Genomic DNA, 18,408 nt, shown 5'->3' on the forward strand with positions numbered 1-18,408 from the left:
GGAGGAATCCATGGGAACCTGCGCTCATCACAGCTGCTGCCGTCTGTGCCTTCTTCCCAGGGTGAGGGGTTGGCTGTCCTGCTGCCATATGTCACTTCATAAAAAAGGCTGTGAATTACAGGACAATTTTTTAGTTCCTGCTCCAAACCCAGGACTTAATCTTGTTCATAACTGTAGATGTCCTTGTGCTGAGCATGCTCACTGTAATTTGTACGTGGAGGCAGCTTGGTGCTGGAACAGCCCACAGGAACAGGTGCTTAGCGAACTCGGCTTTTCAATGCCGGACAGATGCTGCTTGTGTTTGTTTCCGGCTTTAGAGAGTTTCCTTGGGTGGCATTTAAAAAAAAATGGGCTACAATAGTTCAATAGTGTTATCACTGAAATAAAGTTAAGAAAATGTGATCTCTAGTCCACCTAATGTGCACAAATGGGCAAGTTCTTGTGCAGTTTAATGTCCAGGTGTGCCCAACCTGCAGGGGCATGGGTGTAATTCATGAGTGGGGGAGCTAGATCCTTTCACCCCCGGTCTGTCTTGTTGGGAATTGCTCCTGTGTGAGCAGCTCTGCCCTGCGCTTCTCCGGGGCGAATCTGGAGGTGAGCGACGGGCTCGGTGTGTCCGGGGCCGCGGAGGGGCCGGCTCGACCCGGCCGGTGCTGCTCCTGCAGCCGGTGCCGCTGGCCTGGGGGGCCGGTTCCGCTCCGTCCCGCGTTACCAGCGAGAGGGATTTTCCGCAGATCGGTGTTAAAGCCGCTGCGCTGGGGCCGGTGCCCGCGGGAGTCGGGGAATGCGAAACGTGAGGGACCGGGGCACCGAGGGGGCGGCGGGGGGGGCCGGGCCGGGCCGGGCCGGGGGGGCAGGAAGCCGCATCCTGGACCCGCCCCGGCCCCGCTGACTCACGGCGATAATCGCGGCCCGGCCCCAGCGACGCGGCCCCGGCATGTCCGGGACATGGGCGGCCCCGCCGCACCGCTGTGCCCGGGGCTGCTCCGGGGGCTCCCGCTGCTGCTGCTCCCGCTGCTGTTGCTCCGGCTCCCGGTGCAGGTACGGCCGCGCATAGCCCGGGGGGAACGGGGGGCGGCAGGCGCAGCCCTAGCCCGTGGACGCGGGTCCAGGGGAGCGCCCGGCGAAACCGGCCCGGGAGCGCTGGAGCCCCGCGCCGGCAGCGAGGGGTGGCCGGCGCCGGTGTCCAGCGGCGGGGGCTGTGCGGAGGGTGGGGGCCGGTCCCGGGGCCGCACGTTTCAGTGTCGGCAGGTGCGGGATGGCAGCCGGCGCCTCTCGCCCCGGCGGAGGGGTCGCAGCAGCGCCCAGGGCGGGGACTGTTCCCTCTGCCCAGGAAAGCGTCCCCAGCCCGGCCGCGCTGAGAGCAGCAATCCCTTCCCCAGGAGCCCTCGGCCCCTCCTGCCCGGCAGGTGCTGCCCGATGGGGTCGGGGGCAGCTGTCGGTGCCGTTCCGAGCAGAGAGCACCGTGCCGCCTTCGGGCAGAGCTCAGCAGCGCTGCTCCGGGTGCTGCCACGGGGTTTCTACCTGTCCCCCTCTGTCACCGGGGGACCCAACGTGCCCCGAGCCCGTGGTGGAGCTCTGTCCACCGTGTGGGAGCCTTGGGGAACCCGGGGCCTGTGGACATCCCTGGGGAGCAGCAGCTGCGCTCCTAGACTGGGAGCACAGGGGAGAGTGGCAGCTCCCAGGCACCCAGTGCTCCCAGTTCTGCCCATGGTGTGTGGGGAGCAGGCTGGGCAGCCAGGCCTTTGTTCAAGTGCTCTGTCACCAACAAAACAGTAGTTGCAGAAGAGATGGAAGAAACTGCAAAGCATCCGGGGGAGGGAAAAGCAGAACCGCTGTGACTCTGACAACTGGAGGGCTCAGTGATCTCAGTTCTGTTTCCCTGATGCAGGTGGCCACACCACAAGAGCTCTGTGTCTGCTAGCCAGGCTCATCGCAGCAGCAGCGAGCCAGCCTGCGTGGCCACACACTGCTGGGGAGCGGTGACTGGTGACGGGAGCAGCCGCCCTCGCCACCTGCTCTACCGCGTCCTCTGGGCAAAGCCAGAACAGGAAAACTTGCTCTGACCTCACATAAAAATTAAGCAAGAAGGGCAAACAAAAGAATAGGGTTTGAAGCAGTGTGAGGTGTGTTGGGAGGGAGCTGGTGCATGCTCCTGGCAGGAGGTACAGCTGGAAAACAGGAGACCTGGCACCCATCGGGGCTGCTGCTGGGCTGTGGGAGCTGGAGGAATTCCATTGACTCAAGGGAGAACATGTTCCCTGGCCCCAACCACACCATGGCTGGTCTGTCACCACATTGGGTTCCGCTCTGCAGACAGGCCCGTGCTCAGGTGTGGGCACAGTCTGGGCACAACAGCAAGCCCGGTGTTGTGCTGGCTCTCCAGCACTGAGGTGGCCCAGCCAGACCTACCTGGCCTCCCCCTTTGGGTCCCCGTGCTGTTTGCTGGTCCCTGTTTGCTGATGGGGTGAGGCTGGTGTGTGTGCTGCTGGCTGAGCTGGTGCTCGCTGTGCAGACACTGCACACGGAAGCAGCAGCTTCTCTTCCCAGCATCAGCTTGCAATTACTCCCTCAGTGTCAGGGCAGCCGAAATCCATAGCTTTGAAGGCCAGGGTGACCATTAATTGCATTTCTGGCATGAAAAGTCACCCAACTCGTTTGTTTCTGGAAGGAGCTGGTGGCTGGGCTGTTTGTGTCATGTTTAGAAAGGCACCTGGGAGTTGTGGCTGGTAACAGCGTTTGGACTGCACTGGTGGCACAGGACCAGTGCTGCAGGAGCTGGGACCATGGGTGCCACACGCTGCTGGTGATGCCACTCACCACGAGCTCTGCAACCTCAGTGCTGGGGCTTCTTGCTACAGATTTATAAAACACAGCACCTCCGAACAGCCGTCAGCAGGTGCAGTTCTGTGGGTGGCCTGTGCAGGTGGAGCTGGAGGAAAAAGCAAATGTAATACACTGGTGCAAGGAAATGAATTACTCTGCCTCCCCGTTGTGCCTCACTGGGGACCAGAAGGGACTTTTGGGGTCTGCCCCATAGTGTGCGCAGTATGAGAGGCTGCTCGGTGCAGGGGCTGCGGAGCACATCAAACAGCACTGGGGGCTCATCCCCCAGTCTGGCCCTTCTCTCTAAGGACAGTGTTTCTGTCCGCAGTGCCTCAAAGCCGGTGCTGTGACTGTCCCAGAAACCCTGCTCTTCGTATCCACTCTGGATGGACACCTGCACGCAGTGAGCAAGAGCACAGGGGACATCAAGTGGACCCTGAAGGATGGTGAGTTGTGCCCTGGGGCTGCTGGCTCGCAGCTTGGCCCCTGGGCTTGGGGATGCACCCCCAGCTGTACTCCTACTGGTCCTGCTCTGGGCCAGTGGGGCCTCCAGCCCCAGGGAGGCTGTGGAGCAGCTGGGGGGGCCAGACCTCACTGCCGACAGTGCCCGATCTGGGTCTGAAATGCAAATACGCTGCGGGCTGCACATGGCAGCGCTGGGTAAACACTGCCACGCTGTCCTGCTCGCGGGGAGCGGCCGCTGACGTCTACCTTTCGTTCTCTGTTTCAGATCCCATTCTGCAAGTGCCGGTTTATGTGTCAGAGTGAGTGTCCCCTTCGGTGGAGTGCCCTTGCCAGGCTGGCAGTTGTGGCTGCGCAGGAGGCTCTTGGCAGTGCCGACTGCCCTGACACACCAGCAGATTCACAGCAGAGGGGGAGACGTGAACCCCCAGCCCAAGCTGTGGCTTTGCCTTAAACCTGCCATCTGTGCTGACACTTCCTGCGTGAGGATGAGGAATAGCTGCTCGCTACTGCTGAACTGCAGCCTTTCTGCATGCAGATGGGAAGCTCTCAGCACCAGCACATGCAGAAGAATAGGGAAAATAGAGGAAATCCCCCTGGAAGCACAGGGGAAGGCAGGAGAGCAGAGCTTCCTGGGATGGAAGGGCACTGGCCAGCACGGCCATGGGGTGAGAGCGGCAGATGGAGTTACAGTGCTGACCCAGGGGGATCGTCTTCTCCCAGATCCAGGGCTGGAGGTTTCCAGGAGACATTAAGCCCTGTGGTGAATCACCCTGGAGCAAACTGTTGAAGGGGTTTCTGCAGTGCAGCTCCTCTGCAGCCCTTGGCATGTGCCCGGGGCAGCTCACGTTTCACCCTCCTCTCTCCTTTCCAGGCCAGCGTTCCTGCCAGACCCCAACGACGGGAGCCTCTATATCCTGGGAGGAAAGAACAAAGAAGGCTTGATGGTCAGTGGGGCTGTGAGCATCCCCCTGCACCCCAGGGCTCACTGGGCTGGGGCTGGGGCGAGCCCAGAGCCTTTGGTTGCTCCAGCTTGTCTGCGGTCCTGGGAAGGTGTCAGCAAAGCAGTGTGGAGCAAACCCAGCCAGGCCCTTTCCTTCCCAGCCCGTCCTGCAATGGGGCTGAGCGAGGAGGAGCAGGGGGTGTCCCGGGGCTGTCCTGCCCCACACCCACGCTGCCGTCTGTGTTGCAGAAGCTCCCGTTCACCATCCCGGAGCTGGTGCAGTCCTCGCCGTGCCGCAGCTCGGACGGTGTGCTCTACACCGGTACGCTGAGCCCAGGGCAGGGGAGAGGCTGAGCGGGGATGGGGACGTGGGGTGGGACAGAAGGAAGCCTGGTGGGTGGCTCTCAGGGACAGACAGCAGAGCTGCAGAGGCTGATGGAAAAATGTATTTTTGTTCTCAGGGAAGAAGCAGGACACCTGGTTCATCGTGGACCCCAGGTCAGGAGAGAAGCAGACCACTCTCTCGACAGAGGCCTGGGATGGTCTGTGCCCATCAAGCCCCCTCCTCTACATCGGCCGTACCCGTAAGCCAGTCCTGCTCCCCGTTGGTCCCTCCAGTCCCAGGAACAGGGCGCTGGGCGATGACCCCATGCCCTGCTCCTGTCCCCAGAGTACGTCATCACCATGTATGACACCAAGTCACGGGAGCTGCGCTGGAATGCCACCTTCTCTGACTACTCAGCGCCGTTCTGCGAGGAGTCCTACCCCTACAGTGAGTGCCCACGGAAGCCACCGGCTGCATGGGGACCCTGCGGTGATGTTGCCATGGCTGGCAGCTCCAGCTGTGCTGATTGCTGGGGAAAGCAGCTGCTGCACCGGCTGCAGCTCATGGGCGTAGAGCAGCCTGGAACAGCCCCCGGCCAGTGGCAGCGCTGAGGGGGATGAATCCCCATGGCCAGCACGGCTGCAGCGCCCCGTCCCTCTGGCTCTGCCTAGAAATGGCTCACTTCGCCTCGAGCGGGGACGGGCTGGTGGTTACATTGGACAAGGAGAGCGGGGAGGTGCTGTGGGCGCAGAACTACGGCTCGCCCGTGGTCGGCATCTACGTGTGGCACCAGGACAGCCTGCGCCGCGTCCCCCACCTCAACCTGGCCATGGAGACCCTGCGCTACCTGACCTTCCACTCACAGGACATCCCCCTCCTCCGCTGGAGCTACCAAGCTGTGAGGGACTTCACCGCCACCAAGACTCAGCTGTTGTACGTGGCTCCAGTGCTGCAGCAGCCAGTGGCAGCTGCATTGTTTGTGCTCAGCCGCTCTGAGCCGTGGCTCAGGGTTGGAAGGCTCATGCGTGTCCCTGCCTTGCAGGCCAGCTCTCTACGTGGGGAAGCACGCAGCCGGCTTCTACGCCTTGACCTCCCTGGTCCATGGCAGCGTGGCTCTGGTGGTGAGTGTCCCCGCTGTCCCTGTGGGGGCTGTGCCGTGGCGGGCACACGTCCTGTCTGCACGGTGCTCCAGGAGCTGCCGGACCCCAGCCACAGGGCATCACGCTGGCCAGGATCGACGGCCCCACCACGGACGATGTAACCATGAGAGAGTCGGGGGAGTGCGAGATCACACCCAGCACCGACGTCAAGTACCCCCAGGGCAGCATCACCTCGCCTCACAACCAGTGGCTGCTGATAGGTGTGGACCCTGGGGACACGGGTGTCCCCTGTGCCCTCATGGTCAGGGTGGCCGGTGGGGGCAGCTCCAGCTGCCGGTCTGTTTTGGGGGGGCAGCCCCAGCTGCTAGAGTGTTTTGGAGGGCAGCCCAATCTGCTCTGAACAGTTGGGTGAGTGGGGCCGAGTCCGTGGCTCACCCTCGGGGGCTGCAGTGACTCAGGGCTGGTTGCAGCCCACCCTTGTCCCCCCTAGGAGGGACATTTCGAAGGCCAGCACACAGTTCCCTGTGCAGCTGGCTGTGTTGTTGCACACTGAGCCCTGCATGCAGCTGCTGGGTTAGTTAACCTGCTCTGTGATTGCTGTCACAGGTGTGATGGCTGCTGGCATGTTTGGAAATCAGGGTGGTGTCTCAGGGCCACGGCGGGGGTGCAGAGGAGCAGGGTCAGACCCCACCACATGCTGAGGGCAGGGGATGGAGCTGGCAGGTTGTCACTGTGGTGGTTCCTGTGCCTCCTGTCAGAAGTGACACCCCCTGTTCAGGTGCACCCTGCCTGGCACTTGCACAGTAGCACTGTGGGAATGAGGGACTGGTGTTGTGACCAGAGCACCACTGACGGTCATGTCTGTTCTCCACCACAGGACACCACGAGCTGCCTCCTGTGGTCCACACGACGATGCTGCGAGCCTTCCCCGAGAACTTGAGGAAGACAACGGAAACCATCATTCCCCGGGGTCCTCCTGCCCGGACTGCATTTGATGATGTGGGTGTTGGAGTGTTGGAGCTCCTGGTCCCCTTTCTGTGCTGGGGACCTCAGGCAGCACTGGGTCCCTTCAGGGGCTGGGCAGTGGGTCCCCAGCGTGGGGTGGCATGAGGAGGAGGGTCCTGCCTGCCGGGCTGGAGTGGGGGCTTCCAGCGGTCTGTCCCTCTGGTGTCACCAGCCACGGGCATGTGTTGCAGTTCCTGGCCCCAAGCAGCCCAGAGGAGCCAGCTGTGCGCAGGGAGGTGCAGCCCCCACCGGAGCCCACACCAGGGGAGCAGCTGGAGGTGTACCCTGAACCTGGCACCGTGGACCTGCTGCTGGCCGCTGTAGGCACGGCCCTGCTAGGGGGAACAGTCCTGGCCCTGCTGCTCAGGGTGAGTGCTGGCTGCTGCCTGCGCAGAAACCTGCTGCCCAAGGGCCAGGGACCCCTTTGTTCTTGGCCTTGCAGTGCACATGGCGCTGGGGCTGCACCGAGCTGCACAGCTCCCATGTGTCCCGTACCCCCCTCTGGGATGGAGCCAAGGGCTGCACAGCTTGCTGCCAGATGCAGGAACAGATGTGCAGGCAGACACGTTGTTCCCAGCCTCACGCTGCCCCAGCCTCCCCGGGCACAGGGGCTGAGTGCTCCATGGGTTCTGTTGCAGAAGCTTCAGCAGCAGCAGGTGGTGCAGCAGCGGCAGTTGGAGAAGCAGCTCCAGCTCCTGCAGCAGCAGCAGCAGCAGATGCTGCTCCCAGGCCGGAGCCCTGGGGAGGGAGTTCCTGGGGAGCCCGCAGAGCTGCAGCTGAGCCAGGGCAGCGCGGTGCAGCGCTCGCAGAGCTCCAGCCCCTTGGCCTGCCCAGAGGACTTGGCTAATGGAATGGTCAGCATGGATCCCGCTGTGCGGGCAGCTGCTGAAGGTGTGTGCAGGTGGGAATGGGTGAGGTGTGGGGATCTCTGTCTGCAGATGTTGTTACTCAGAGCAGGAGCAGATGCCCCACAGATGAGGCTGCAGGCCAGCTGGGGTGGGAGGAGATGCAGGAGCTGCCCTTGGATAACCATGGGCACAAAAGTGATTGCAAGAGTAACAGCACCAAAGGAAGGACTGGGTGGTTAAAGAACAGGGTGTCCTTTGTACAGGACTAAGGCTCACAGGCTTCTTCTTCCTCTGCAGATGCAGAACCAGACATGATTGTAGTTGGAAAAATTTCTTTTAATCCCAAGGATGTGCTGGGCCATGGAGCTGGAGGAACCTTTGTCTTCAGGTGGGTGCCGTGGCTGTGACAAGTCTGGGTGTCACTCCCAGGTGACCTGTGCTGGGCTCTGCTCCAGCTGGGCAGGGCTGTGCACGGACACCCTCATTGACACTTGTGCAGGGGACAGTTCGATGGCCGGAACGTGGCTGTGAAGCGCCTCCTGCCCGAGTGTTTCCATCTTGTGGACCGTGAGGTGCGGCTGCTGCGGGAGTCAGACGAGCATCCCCATGTTGTCCGCTACTTCTGCACCGAGAGGGACAAGCAGTTCCACTACATTGCCATCGAGCTCTGCTCTGCCACACTGCAGGAGGTGAGCCCGGTCCTGGGGCTGCTGCTGGGGCTGGTGACTGATCTGGGTTGTCCCCATCCCTGTGTTTGCAGGTCGATCCCCTGGGTTCTGCCTGTGCTATTGTGAGCAGTGTGCTGCGCATGCCCGGGGGCAGGGCTGGCAGCCAGCGGCTCCCACATTTGAGCCTCTTTGGGCTCAGTTGAGCCCCTGCCCTTGTTTTCCAGCCGATTTCCCTTCTCAGGGCGGAGCAGGCAGCTCCGAGCCTCAGTGATGGCAGGAGCAGTTCCACATTCCCTTCTGGGCACTCTCAGCCCAGTGAGAAGTCTCCTGATAAGCCTTTGCTTTTCGCCCCAGTAAAGCAGGGGCACATCAGTTCATCTCTGTTTACCTCTATGTGGTTCCAGTACGTGGAAAGCCCCAGCTTCAATCGTCGCGGCCTGGACCCGGTATCTGTGCTGCAGCAGACCATGGCCGGGCTGGCCCATCTCCACTCACTCAGCATCGGTGAGAAGGCAGGAGGGCAATACACGGGCAGGAAAGTCCTGGTCCCATCCTCAGCTGAGGATGTGGGGTTCGGGCAGCATCCCTTGGGGTTCGTGCAGCGGCTGTCGGGGCAGCAGCATGCAGGGCACAGGCAGAGCCCTGTGCTGGTGGCAGTGCCAGCCCTGCTGCTGCGGTGGCAGGTGACACTGTGCTCTCTCTCCCAGTGCATCGGGACTTGAAGCCCTGTAACATCCTCATCTCTGTCCCAAATCGCCACGGCCAGATCCGAGCTGTCATCTCTGACTTTGGTCTCTGCAAGAAGCTTCAAGGGGGACGACAGAGCTTCAGCCTCCGCTCCGGCATCCCGGGCACGGAGGGCTGGATTGCGCCCGAGCTGCTGCAGGAGGCCCCGAAGGAGAACCCGGTCAGTGAGCTGCAGATGTCTCCCCCCACCTCACGTGGACATCAGCCCTTCGTGTTCAATAAAAGAATGGAAAACTGCGGGAGGTAAAACCCTCCTTGCCCTTTGCTGCGAGGGCCCATCTCCCTCTCTGTTTTGCAGACCTCCGCTGTGGACATCTTCTCCGCCGGTTGCATCTTCTACTATGTGCTGTCCGGGGGGCAGCACGCGTTTGGGGACAGCCTGCGGCGCCAGGCCAACATCTTGTCGGGCTGGTACCAGCTGAGCTGCCTGCAGGAGGAGGCTCATGGTGAGACCCGTCCCCATGGGGAGCCCTGAGCCGTGGGGCGCAGCTCCCAGCCCTTCTCAGGGGGTTATTTCTCCAGTGTTTTTTCATCTGCCAGACAAGGTCATTGCACGGGAGCTGATTGCGGCGATGCTCAGCCCTGAGCCCCAGCACCGGCCCACAGCCCCCGCCGTCCTCGTGCATCCCTTTTTCTGGAGTCAGGAGAAGCAGCTGCAGTTCTTTCAGGTGAGCGTGCACTGAACATAGGTGTGAGCTGAAAAAGAGGTGCTGGGAACAGCTGAGTTTTGGTCAATGTGCTCATTTTTAGCTACTTCTGGGCAGGATGGAGGGTCCCTGGGTTGGGGCCAGGGCCAAACCCTCTGTCCCCGCCTTGGTCCTGGCTCTGTTCCCCAGTGCTGGGCGGCAGTGCTGTAACCGCCATCCTCGCTTTGGCCACACAGGACGTCAGCGACCGCATTGAGAAGGAACCGGCTGCGGGACCCATCCTGTCGGCGCTGGAGGCGGGGGGGCGGGCGGTGGTGAGGACCAATTGGAGGATGCACATATCCCTCCCGCTGCAGACAGGTGAGACCAGACCTGTTACTGGGCAGGACCCATCTACTTGTGCCCAGGGGCCAAAAATCAGGGTGGGTGAACGTGTCAGCCTTTCCCTGGGAGGGCAGAGCCCTGGTTTGCCGCAGGCTGCCATGCTCACTGTGCTCTGCCCCGCACTGGCAGCCCCATGCACCTCGCTCTGGCCACGTCCCTCCTCGCTCAGCATCTCTCCCACTCTCCCCAGACCTGAGGAAGTTCCGCACCTACAAGGGGGGCTCTGTGCGTGACCTCCTGCGGGCCATGAGGAACAAGGTACGTGCTCACTGGCCCCTCGTGCCCCTGACACCAGCCCCCTGCTCACCTCACGCTCTCTCTCGCAGAAGCATCACTACCACGAGCTGCCGGCCGATGTCCAGGCGGCCCTGGGCTCCGTTCCCGATGGCTTCGTGCAGTACTTCACCTCCCGCTTCCCACGGCTGCTGCTACACACACACGGGGCCATGAGGGGCTGTGCCCGTGAGCGACTCTTCCAGCCCTACTACGGCCAGGACCCAGGCGGTGGCGGCAAGTGAGGGGACAGATGGCAGGATGGTGCCCGGCTGCTGCACCCTGCCCATACCCACCGCCCTGTCCCACAGCAGCTGGGACCAGCCCCAGGGCCCTTGGTCATCCTCCCCCTTCCCTGGAGTGGAGTAACACAGTTGTAACGTGGGTTACAACAGCACAGGCCAGAAGCAGCGAGCGGAGGGTGGTACCAGCTGTTGGCCCAGAGGGACTCTCTAGGCACCCATTTTTGCAAATGCTCACAGCCAGACGCAGCAGCATTTGTGTCAGAGAGCAAGAAAAATCTCTGTGGCAGACGTTGTGCTTTGAGAAGAAAGAAAAAAAAATGCGTGTTGTGTCAGGGATGCACCAGCAGAGTGACACAGCCAGGCTGGTGCTGGTCCCTGCGGGGTGGTCACTAGGGACCTGGCAGCTTCATCCTGTGCCACACACCTGGGGAGGTGGTTCTTTGGACAAGTGGCCAGCACATGGCTGTGACACAGCCTGACACTGGACCTGATCCCTCAGCCCAGGGCTGAGGCACAGCAGGTTGGGCTTTTAGCAGCTGCCCACTGTTTGCATTAGGGCTGCTGCATGAGCAGTGCCCCCAGCCCTGGGGGAGGCATGGGGCCTCCAGCACAATCCCCACAATGAACAGTTTAATCTAACCTGGGCTGAGAAAAAGGTTTTCCTCCTTTTGGCCACCAGCAGCCCAATATTGTGCCAGAGCCCCCATGTCAGCCCCATGCCCAAGAGCCATGAGAGCAGGTTGTATAGCAGAGGTGCTGGCCAGAAGCAGTTCCCTGGGGCTCCCACTTCTGCAGCCTTTGCTGCCCCAGGGTTGCTGTGAGTTCTGGCAGCCCTGGTTCCAGGAGTTCCTGAGTTTCACAGGAGACACACAAGGGCAGCTGGAGCCCTGGGCATGGGTTCCTTTCAAACAGCAATAATTTTGTATAGTCTGATTCTTCTATGTGCTGGGGTGTGGGGTTTTGTTACATGGGTAACAAGGGGTGTGTATTTCATTTATTTTCAGAATACTGTATGGCCTAGAGCATTTTGTACAAAATGTTATAAAAAAATAACAAAACTAAACTAAAAAACATGTCCTGTTTAAAAATAAACTGGCCTGAGAGCAGCAGAAGGTGCTGGCAATGAGCAATCGGGGGAGAAAAGCCAGCAAAGCCAACTGGGCTCCTGACAAAGCCTACTACAGTAGATCAGTTTTGCTATTTATATAGTCACATTTTCGAGCATCTTTCATGTAGTAAAGGAAGGGGAAGGGCTGAGCTCGGTCAGGGCCATCCAGACAGCGCTCGGACTGCGCTCCATTTGAGTGGCAGCTGAGGCAAAGTGCTGCTCTTGCCATCACAGCAAGGTAAAGACAAGCACAAGAGGCTGGAATGCTGCAGAAAAACAGTCTTTAATCAAGTTATATAACATACAAAAGTTTAGGTTTCTTGTAGATTAATTTCAGTATTAAAAGGCTGACTGCTCAGTCTCACCCTGGTCATATTAAATATCTTACTGGAATTTCTAAAAGAGACAAAAGCTTAGAGCATCGGCACAGACATGTACAAATAACTTACATGATAGTTGCGCTCTCCCCATGCTTTGTTATCTCAAGGCCCAGGAGCTTCATGCAGGAGGGCTGTTTTCCAAGTCAGGCTTTGGGAAATTAGAAAAAAGACTAGGTATGCAATTAAAAAATAGGCTATTAGGAACAGAGAGCAAGAAACCTCTTTGGATACCAGTCAGAATGAACAACACTATCCCCACCATTGGGGGCTTCCTTGTGGCAACCAGAGTGTACCCGGAGTGGGAGCCCAGCTGTGTGACAGGAGGTGACCGTGCGAGCAGCAATGCTGCCAGACCTTCGCCTCCACAGCTGGAACAGTTTGGCACAGATGTGGAGTCCGTGGAGAACAAAGTCTAAGCGGATGGCTTCACACGGGCTGAGCCAGACTTTGAACTGAGGAGCTTCTCCACCATGGTGCGAGCATAGCGAAGCCGGCTGGCCAGTTCCTTGCAGCACCCGTGTTCCTCAATGAGGCTCAGCTTGTATGTGCGGAAGTCCCGGTTCTCATCGATGTACGAGACAGCAGCCATGAGAGGGCACAGGATGACCTTGGTGTGGTCCTGCAGGGAGAGAGCACACGGTCACTCTGAGTGCCCTGCTCCTCAGGGACTGCGTTTTCTCAGGATAAATCATCCCAGCAGCGTGCTGAGCAAGCACCCCACTGCACCAAAGGGAGGCGGATCGACCTGCCCAGCCAGCTCAAGATGGCAGCACCTGCACAGCATCTCCCTCCTGCTAACAGGGACAGCACCTTCATGAAGAGCATCCAGGTGGTTTAAGTGCCAGGGAGGTGAGCGAGGGGTCTCCCAGTGCTGGGTTCACCGGGCAGTTTTGGCTCAGGTAGTCCCCTCCTGCTGCCCCTGGCACAGCCGGAATCCCGCAGCCACTGGAGCTGTGGCCCTGGAGAACAGAGCAGCAGGCTCACCTGGAAGAAGTTGATCTGCACGGTGCCATTGCTGAGGTGCAGGACGATGGCGCTGCGGGTCCGAAACCATGTGCACAGGTAGGGCAGACGTGCCAGCTCATCTCCTTCCCGTGGTGTGATGTTGGCACCCGCCTTCAGCAAGTGCTCGCTCATGTAGTTCCGGAAGTATTTCAGTAGTGTTACCTGCGGAGGGGAGAGACTGTGAGCAGAGCAACCTGGGGAGGGCAGGGCTTCAGCCAGCCCAGAGCATCTTTACAGCTTCCAGAGCTTGAGGGGTCACTGCAAAACCTGTGCAAATTCTCACACTCAAAGTTAATTTGATCTGTGATACTTAAGATTTGCTTCACTGAACACTTTAGCACATGCAAAGCTTGTGAGCACTTAATTCTGTGAAGATGCTCCTAAATGAGCTTCAGATAGCAACTAGAAACAGTCAGAGCTGCTGGTGTCTGCCCTCGGGGCCCCAAGTCACAGGTGTTTCTTCCCAGAACCCACCCTGCTAGCAAACCCCAACATGCTGGCAGCAGCCTCACTGAAGTGCCCCCCAGGCAAGTGCTCCTGGCCCCAGGACCAACCTTCTTGTTCAAGGCTGAGGGGTAGGAGCGCACAGTGAAGTAGGACTCGGTGCTGTTCTGCTCGATGTACTGCAGGTTATCCCCATCGTTGTACATAATGAGACGAGTAGAGTCGTTGAAGAGAACACCAACGCTGTTGTCACACAGCTGGTAACCTGGTTCACAAAGGAGTCTGTTAGGCCTCCAAATACACAGGACCACCAGTTGTGTGAAGTACAACTGCGGAAGGTTGTGTCATCTGCAGGTTCCCCAACAGCCACCCCCTCCATGTCCCTGCCAGGTCTCAAGAGTCTCCTCTCTGTGGGGGCCTGTGTGACACTTTTTCTCCTTTGGGTTTGTCACCCTCCCTTGTTGCATCTCCTGCTGCAGCAGCAGCTTTAAGGGTTGCGGTGGGTACAGGTGCTCGCTGCGGGGCGAGGGCAGCAGGCGCTGTTCTGCACCTTAAAGCGGCCAGGGGTGATGTCTGGTAACATTCACTGGGTACTGTTCCTGGTGGTGATCTTGCCCACACACACTGGAATATGCAATTAAAGAACCAGACCTATGCAACACCCAAATCTGAGCCTCCCCCACCCTCTTCAGAAACTCTAAGAGGCTGCAGTATTGCCCCCATGTGATTTACCTAGGCCATATTTATCTGAGTAGTCCACCCATTTGCTAACCCAGAAGATGGGAATGCATGCTGGGTCTTCAGCTTCTTCTGCAAAAGGAAAGGAGTTGGTTAGAATACATTGCACAGCATCCTGTGCACCCCAGCAAGCAAGCAAGGCCAAAAGAAAGGTAAGTAGCTACTCCATTGCTTCTCAGCCTTCCAGCCTCTCACTACAGACAACGATGCTACAGTGACAGAGAAGCAAGTTACACAGCAGGAGGTGCCTGCAGGGCTGTCCCCAGCCTCACCTTGTCTCACTGCTACTCTCTCGGAGGGCTTAGCTGAGGTCACCACTGTCAGCTGCTGCAGCATGTCAGCCAAGTGACAGTCCACAGCATCCCCCAGCTCCCGCAGCCCGGCTACATCTTCCTTCTCTGGAAGGTTCTCCAGCGCAGGGCTGTCCGGTCCTGGGTCAGGAAAGAGAAGAGTGTGAAGGGATGCCCAGGGAGCAGGTGTCTAAAGGCACCAGATTCACATTCTACCCTAGCTATAGGAAACATGTTACATACCATATAGCTAAAGCTAGTGCTGGTGCTTCCTCCCTGCTTTGATATTGGGCAGAGAGCAAGGAGAGTCCTCTCACTCACAAAATGCTCCAGGTTTCCCTAAGAACTGTGAGGGGAGGGAGCACCACGCTCCCCATGGCTGGTTGTGGGCTCTGTTGGAGGCCAGGGAGGCTCCCACCCACCGGGCCTCACCCCAGACATCTGCTCATACCTTTGTTGAGAGCAGTCAGCGGCTTTCGCCCATTCTGTTCCAGTCCACTGGGAGCAATGGAAAATCTCGGTGCGATGGTGAGGCAGCTGGTGGGCAAGCGGCTGGGGATGTATCCCGACGTGAAGAACTCGTCATTCAGCAACTCGCTGATGGTCGGGCGCGTGGCAGGGTCAGACCTCAGCATCTTCTGGATGAGGTTAGCAGCTACAGGGTTGATGTGCTAAAGAGGAGACATCAAAGTTTAGAGATGGGTCAGGAGACAATGCACACTGGTTTTGTTAAAAACCAAGTTTTTCTTTTAGTGAATTTTCCTGTCAGCTGAAGTCTTCTTACTAACTGCACTTTTCTGAAAATTAGATACATGTTTTAGTAGATACAGCAGTGGAATGCAAGGTCTCTGAGCTGATAAGGATGGATGAACATCCCACAAGAGGTGCAAGAAGCAGTGAACTGAAACTGACCAACTAAGTATTCCACCCCATTCATGTCATACTTCATATAAAAGTGGGAGATCCCGAGGATCTTGTCCCTTTTTCCTTATGGCAAACATTAGGAAAGAACCTCGTGAGTTGTCCCTGCAAACTGAGGCCCAGTGGCAGACTGATCCAGTTCCGGTTGGCTGCAGAGTCCAGTCCAGGAGCAGTTGTCAGGACTTCAAAGATTGGTTTTTGTATATTTTGTATTATTTTCTCTATTTTTATTAGTAAAACATATTTAGTTTTTCCAACTCTTCTCTCAGTCCTTCTTTCCCTCCTGATCGCCCGTCCTTAGTGAGAAAAGGGGAAAGGAAGGGGCTGGGGGGATAGAGGGCATTAACAATACATCTGCCACAGTTTGCCACCCTGCAATCAAACCTTGACAAGTGGCAAATATGTTGGAGATACAATGTGGGAGAAGTTCTGCTTGGAGCAGAGCTCTTGTGCTGCACCAGGCAAGCAGGACACAAGCTTAGGGAAAGCAAAAGGGCCACCACTGACAGAAACTTCCAGGCAACATGCAAAGCCTATAGCTGGCTGACTTTAGCAAGACTGACTCAACCGCAGTGGGATGAGCTGAGCACCTGGCCCAGACCTCATGGACTTGAGCGTGTCCACTTAACCCCACGTGCCAACTGTCCAGCTGAGAACTTTGCTGGATTACAGGGAAAGGGACCTGCTGGCTCCCCAGGAGGAAGCTGGTCTTGCAGATTCACTCCATCACCAACTGAAACATCCCCTTCATGGCACTGCAATAAGAGCAGTTTCAGCATTATGCGAGAGCCAAGTGAGTCCCAGGAAGAGGATGGTGCAGCTGAAGGCTGACGAAGAACTGCCGCCGGGTAAACAGGTCCACCCATGGGAAGCTCCATACCTTAGGAATAGTGTACTCGTTCTTCTTGATTCGGATATACGTATCTTTTAGACAAGAAGTTTCAAAAGGCGGTTTCCCTACCAGCAGAGTGTACCTGCGTGTTAACAGACACAAGGGTATGAGTTTTGCAAAAGAGACTTGGACTTGTGTGCAGACGTGACCCCATCATAAGCACCCCCTGGGACTTTCCTGGCTGAGGGAACGCACTTGGCATCAGACACGCAGCAGCACAGACAGCTACGTGTGCTGGGTCTGGTTCCTGCCCTGGAAATGAAGCTGGGATCTAGTATTCTGGGGGAAAGGTGCAGCTGGGGAGTGTGGGCAGTGCAGAGGTGTCCTGAGAAGCCACGCTGCACGGCAGGTCAGCCTGCACACAGCACAGGGAGGATCATGTGCTGGGGGTTCAGCCAGGGCAGGAGCTCAGGGTGGAACACCCAAAGCTTCAGCTCACACTGAAACCCAGAGAGGCTGATGAGATGGGGACCACAGGGATCGTCTGTCTCCACAGCCACACAAGAGGCATTTTGACTCACATAATACAGCCGATGGACCAGATGTCCACCTCAAAGCTGTGCCCCTTCTTGCCTAGCACCTCCGGGGCAATGTAGTTGGGAGTCCCACACAGGGTTTTCTTGCGCTCGCCATCATATTCCACTTTGGTGGCCAGGCCAAAGTCACCTGGGAGAGACAGGGAGATGGGGCATGACTGGAGATGCCCTGGAGGGCTGGGGTCCCCAGCACAGGGGGCTGGCAGGGTGTGGGACCACTGGCACCTACCGATCTTCACCTCCATGTCATCGCTGAGGAAGAGGTTGCCCAACTTGAGGTCACGGTGGATGACGCGGTTGTTGTGCAGGTACTGGCAGCCCAGGATGGTCTGGCGCAGGTAGTACCGCACCTCAGGCTCACTCAGCGCCTTCCGCCGCTTGTGCAGCTCCAGCAGCGACTGCGAGGGATCACAGAATCATTTTGCTTGGAAGAGACCCTCGATCTTGGAGTCCAACCGTTACCCCACCCCTGGCACTACCCCATGTCCCTAAGAACCTCATCTCCACATCCGTCCAACCCCTCCAGGGACAGTGACTCCACCACTGCCCTGGGCAGCCGGTTCCAGCGCTGGACGATCAGCAACGGGTGACACCAACATCCCCCCACCCCGGCGGGTTCCCCTGGCTCCTCACCCTGCGGCGGCAGAGCTCCAGCACCACGTAGACAAAGTCGCTGTCCTCGAAGAAGCCGTGGAAGCCGACAACGTGGCGGTGGGACAGGCTGCGGTGGATAGCGATCTCCATGGACATCTTCTCCTTCTGGTGCGGCTTCACCAGCAGCGACTTGGGCACCACCTTCCCCGCGAACACCTCGCGGCCCTCGGCCTCCGCCAGCTCGTAGCACCGCGCGAAGCCGCCCTTGCCCAGGAACCGCCCGCGCACGAAGCTGCGCCGGGTCCGCGGGTCCGTCAGCACCTTCGGCACCTCCTTCCCGCCCGCCGCTGCCGCCGCGCTGCCCGCCCGGACCGGCTCCACCGCGGCCACCGGCCGTGCCGCGGCCACCGGCCGCACTGCCTTCCCGCCCGCCGCGCTCATGCTGCGCCGGGCTGCTGCGGTGCTGGGGAGCGGGGCTGCGCTGGGCCGAGGCTGCGGAGGCCGATCAGGCAGGAGGAGCGGGCAGCGCAGGCAGGATGCGGCAAGAGGCACTAGCAGGCGCTGCCCGATTCAAACGCGGCTCCGGAACGTTACGCGCCCGCGACCGCTCCCCATTGGCCGAGAGGATTTAAAATCCACACCGCCCGCCGCGGGGCACCATGGGAGCGCCCCGCCCACCCGCCTCGCTTAAAGGGACAGAGGCGAGGTGCGTGCTCCGGCGGCCGTTGGCTGCGGCCACGCGGGAGGCGGGAGCGGCCGCGGGACTGAGAGCGCGTCCGGGGTGTCCGGGGCCGCGTCCCCACGCGCAGCTCCCGCGGCACAAGCAGCCAGCAGCCCCGCACCCCCTGCGCGGCCCCCGCCGCTCGGTTGCCCGTTCTCCCGCCCACGGGGGCTCCCAGCGCACGGCACGCGGCGCTTGTGACGGGCTTTCTCCGAAACGAAGCTGCCGCAGACGGTTCGTGTCCCGGGGCGGTTTGTGACACCTCCCACCGCTGCTCCTGTGCGGACCCCGTTCCGTTCACTTTCA

General features: G+C 59.3%; 2 protein-coding genes across 4 annotated transcripts; one reads left to right on the plus strand and one right to left on the minus strand.

Annotated features, from left to right (window-relative positions):
- Positions 1-892: 892 nt before the first annotated feature.
- Positions 893-11,573, plus strand: ERN2 (endoplasmic reticulum to nucleus signaling 2). 3 transcript variants are annotated; one of them, XM_065850698.2, is made up of 22 exons: positions 893-1,041; positions 3,155-3,272; positions 3,557-3,590; positions 4,163-4,235; positions 4,481-4,553; positions 4,693-4,815; positions 4,902-5,003; positions 5,228-5,489; positions 5,599-5,677; positions 5,766-5,916; positions 6,534-6,655; positions 6,853-7,029; positions 7,300-7,552; positions 7,807-7,897; positions 8,009-8,198; positions 8,582-8,681; positions 8,885-9,084; positions 9,223-9,370; positions 9,465-9,592; positions 9,808-9,931; positions 10,146-10,213; positions 10,282-11,573. In XM_065850698.2, exons 1-22 carry the CDS (start codon positions 949-951, stop codon positions 10,471-10,473), a joined length of 2,901 nt encoding a protein of 966 aa, XP_065706770.2. In that variant the 5' UTR covers positions 893-948; the 3' UTR covers positions 10,474-11,573. The 3 variants fall into 3 exon arrangements, with proteins under 3 accessions (XP_065706770.2, XP_071671279.1, XP_071671280.1); XM_071815178.1 differs by having other exon boundaries at positions 10,085-10,213; positions 10,282-10,413; XM_071815179.1 differs by lacking the exons at positions 893-1,041; positions 3,155-3,272; positions 3,557-3,590 and adding an exon at positions 3,616-3,956 and having other exon boundaries at positions 10,282-11,572.
- Positions 11,574-11,845: 272 nt separating this feature from the next.
- On the minus strand, positions 11,846-17,972 carry PLK1 (polo like kinase 1). Its single transcript, XM_065851108.2, has 10 exons — positions 17,421-17,972; positions 17,017-17,185; positions 16,773-16,917; positions 16,240-16,333; positions 14,890-15,109; positions 14,421-14,579; positions 14,143-14,220; positions 13,521-13,675; positions 12,946-13,128; positions 11,846-12,580 (listed from the first exon to the last, which is right to left on the minus strand). Exons 1-10 carry the CDS (start codon positions 17,820-17,822, stop codon positions 12,374-12,376), a joined length of 1,812 nt encoding a protein of 603 aa, XP_065707180.1. The 5' UTR covers positions 17,823-17,972; the 3' UTR covers positions 11,846-12,373.
- Between the last annotated feature and the right edge of the window lie 436 nt (positions 17,973-18,408).

Source organism: Patagioenas fasciata, chromosome 15 (assembly GCF_037038585.1).
Source record: "Patagioenas fasciata isolate bPatFas1 chromosome 15, bPatFas1.hap1, whole genome shotgun sequence".
Classification (NCBI taxonomy): Eukaryota; Metazoa; Chordata; class Aves; order Columbiformes; family Columbidae; genus Patagioenas; species Patagioenas fasciata.

Bases quoted from the DNA above. Each gene is read 5' to 3' on its own strand.
- ERN2 (XM_065850698.2), top strand. From the start codon at position 949: ATGGGCGGCCCCGCCGCACCGCTGTGCCCGGGGCTGCTCCGGGGGCTC. The intron at 5,917-6,533 runs GTGTGGACCCTG...TCTCCACCACAG, and splicing joins CAACCAGTGGCTGCTGATAG to GACACCACGAGCTGCCTCCT. The intron at 7,553-7,806 runs GTGTGTGCAGGT...CTTCCTCTGCAG, and splicing joins TGTGCGGGCAGCTGCTGAAG to ATGCAGAACCAGACATGATT.
- PLK1 (XM_065851108.2), bottom strand. From the start codon at position 17,822: ATGAGCGCGGCGGGCGGGAAGGCAGTGCGGCCGGTGGCCGCGGCACGG. The intron at 14,580-14,889 runs GTATGAGCAGAT...TTCCTGACCCAG, and splicing joins GCTGACTGCTCTCAACAAAG to GACCGGACAGCCCTGCGCTG. The intron at 12,581-12,945 runs GTGAGCCTGCTG...CTCTCCCTGCAG, and splicing joins TGCAGATCAACTTCTTCCAG to GACCACACCAAGGTCATCCT.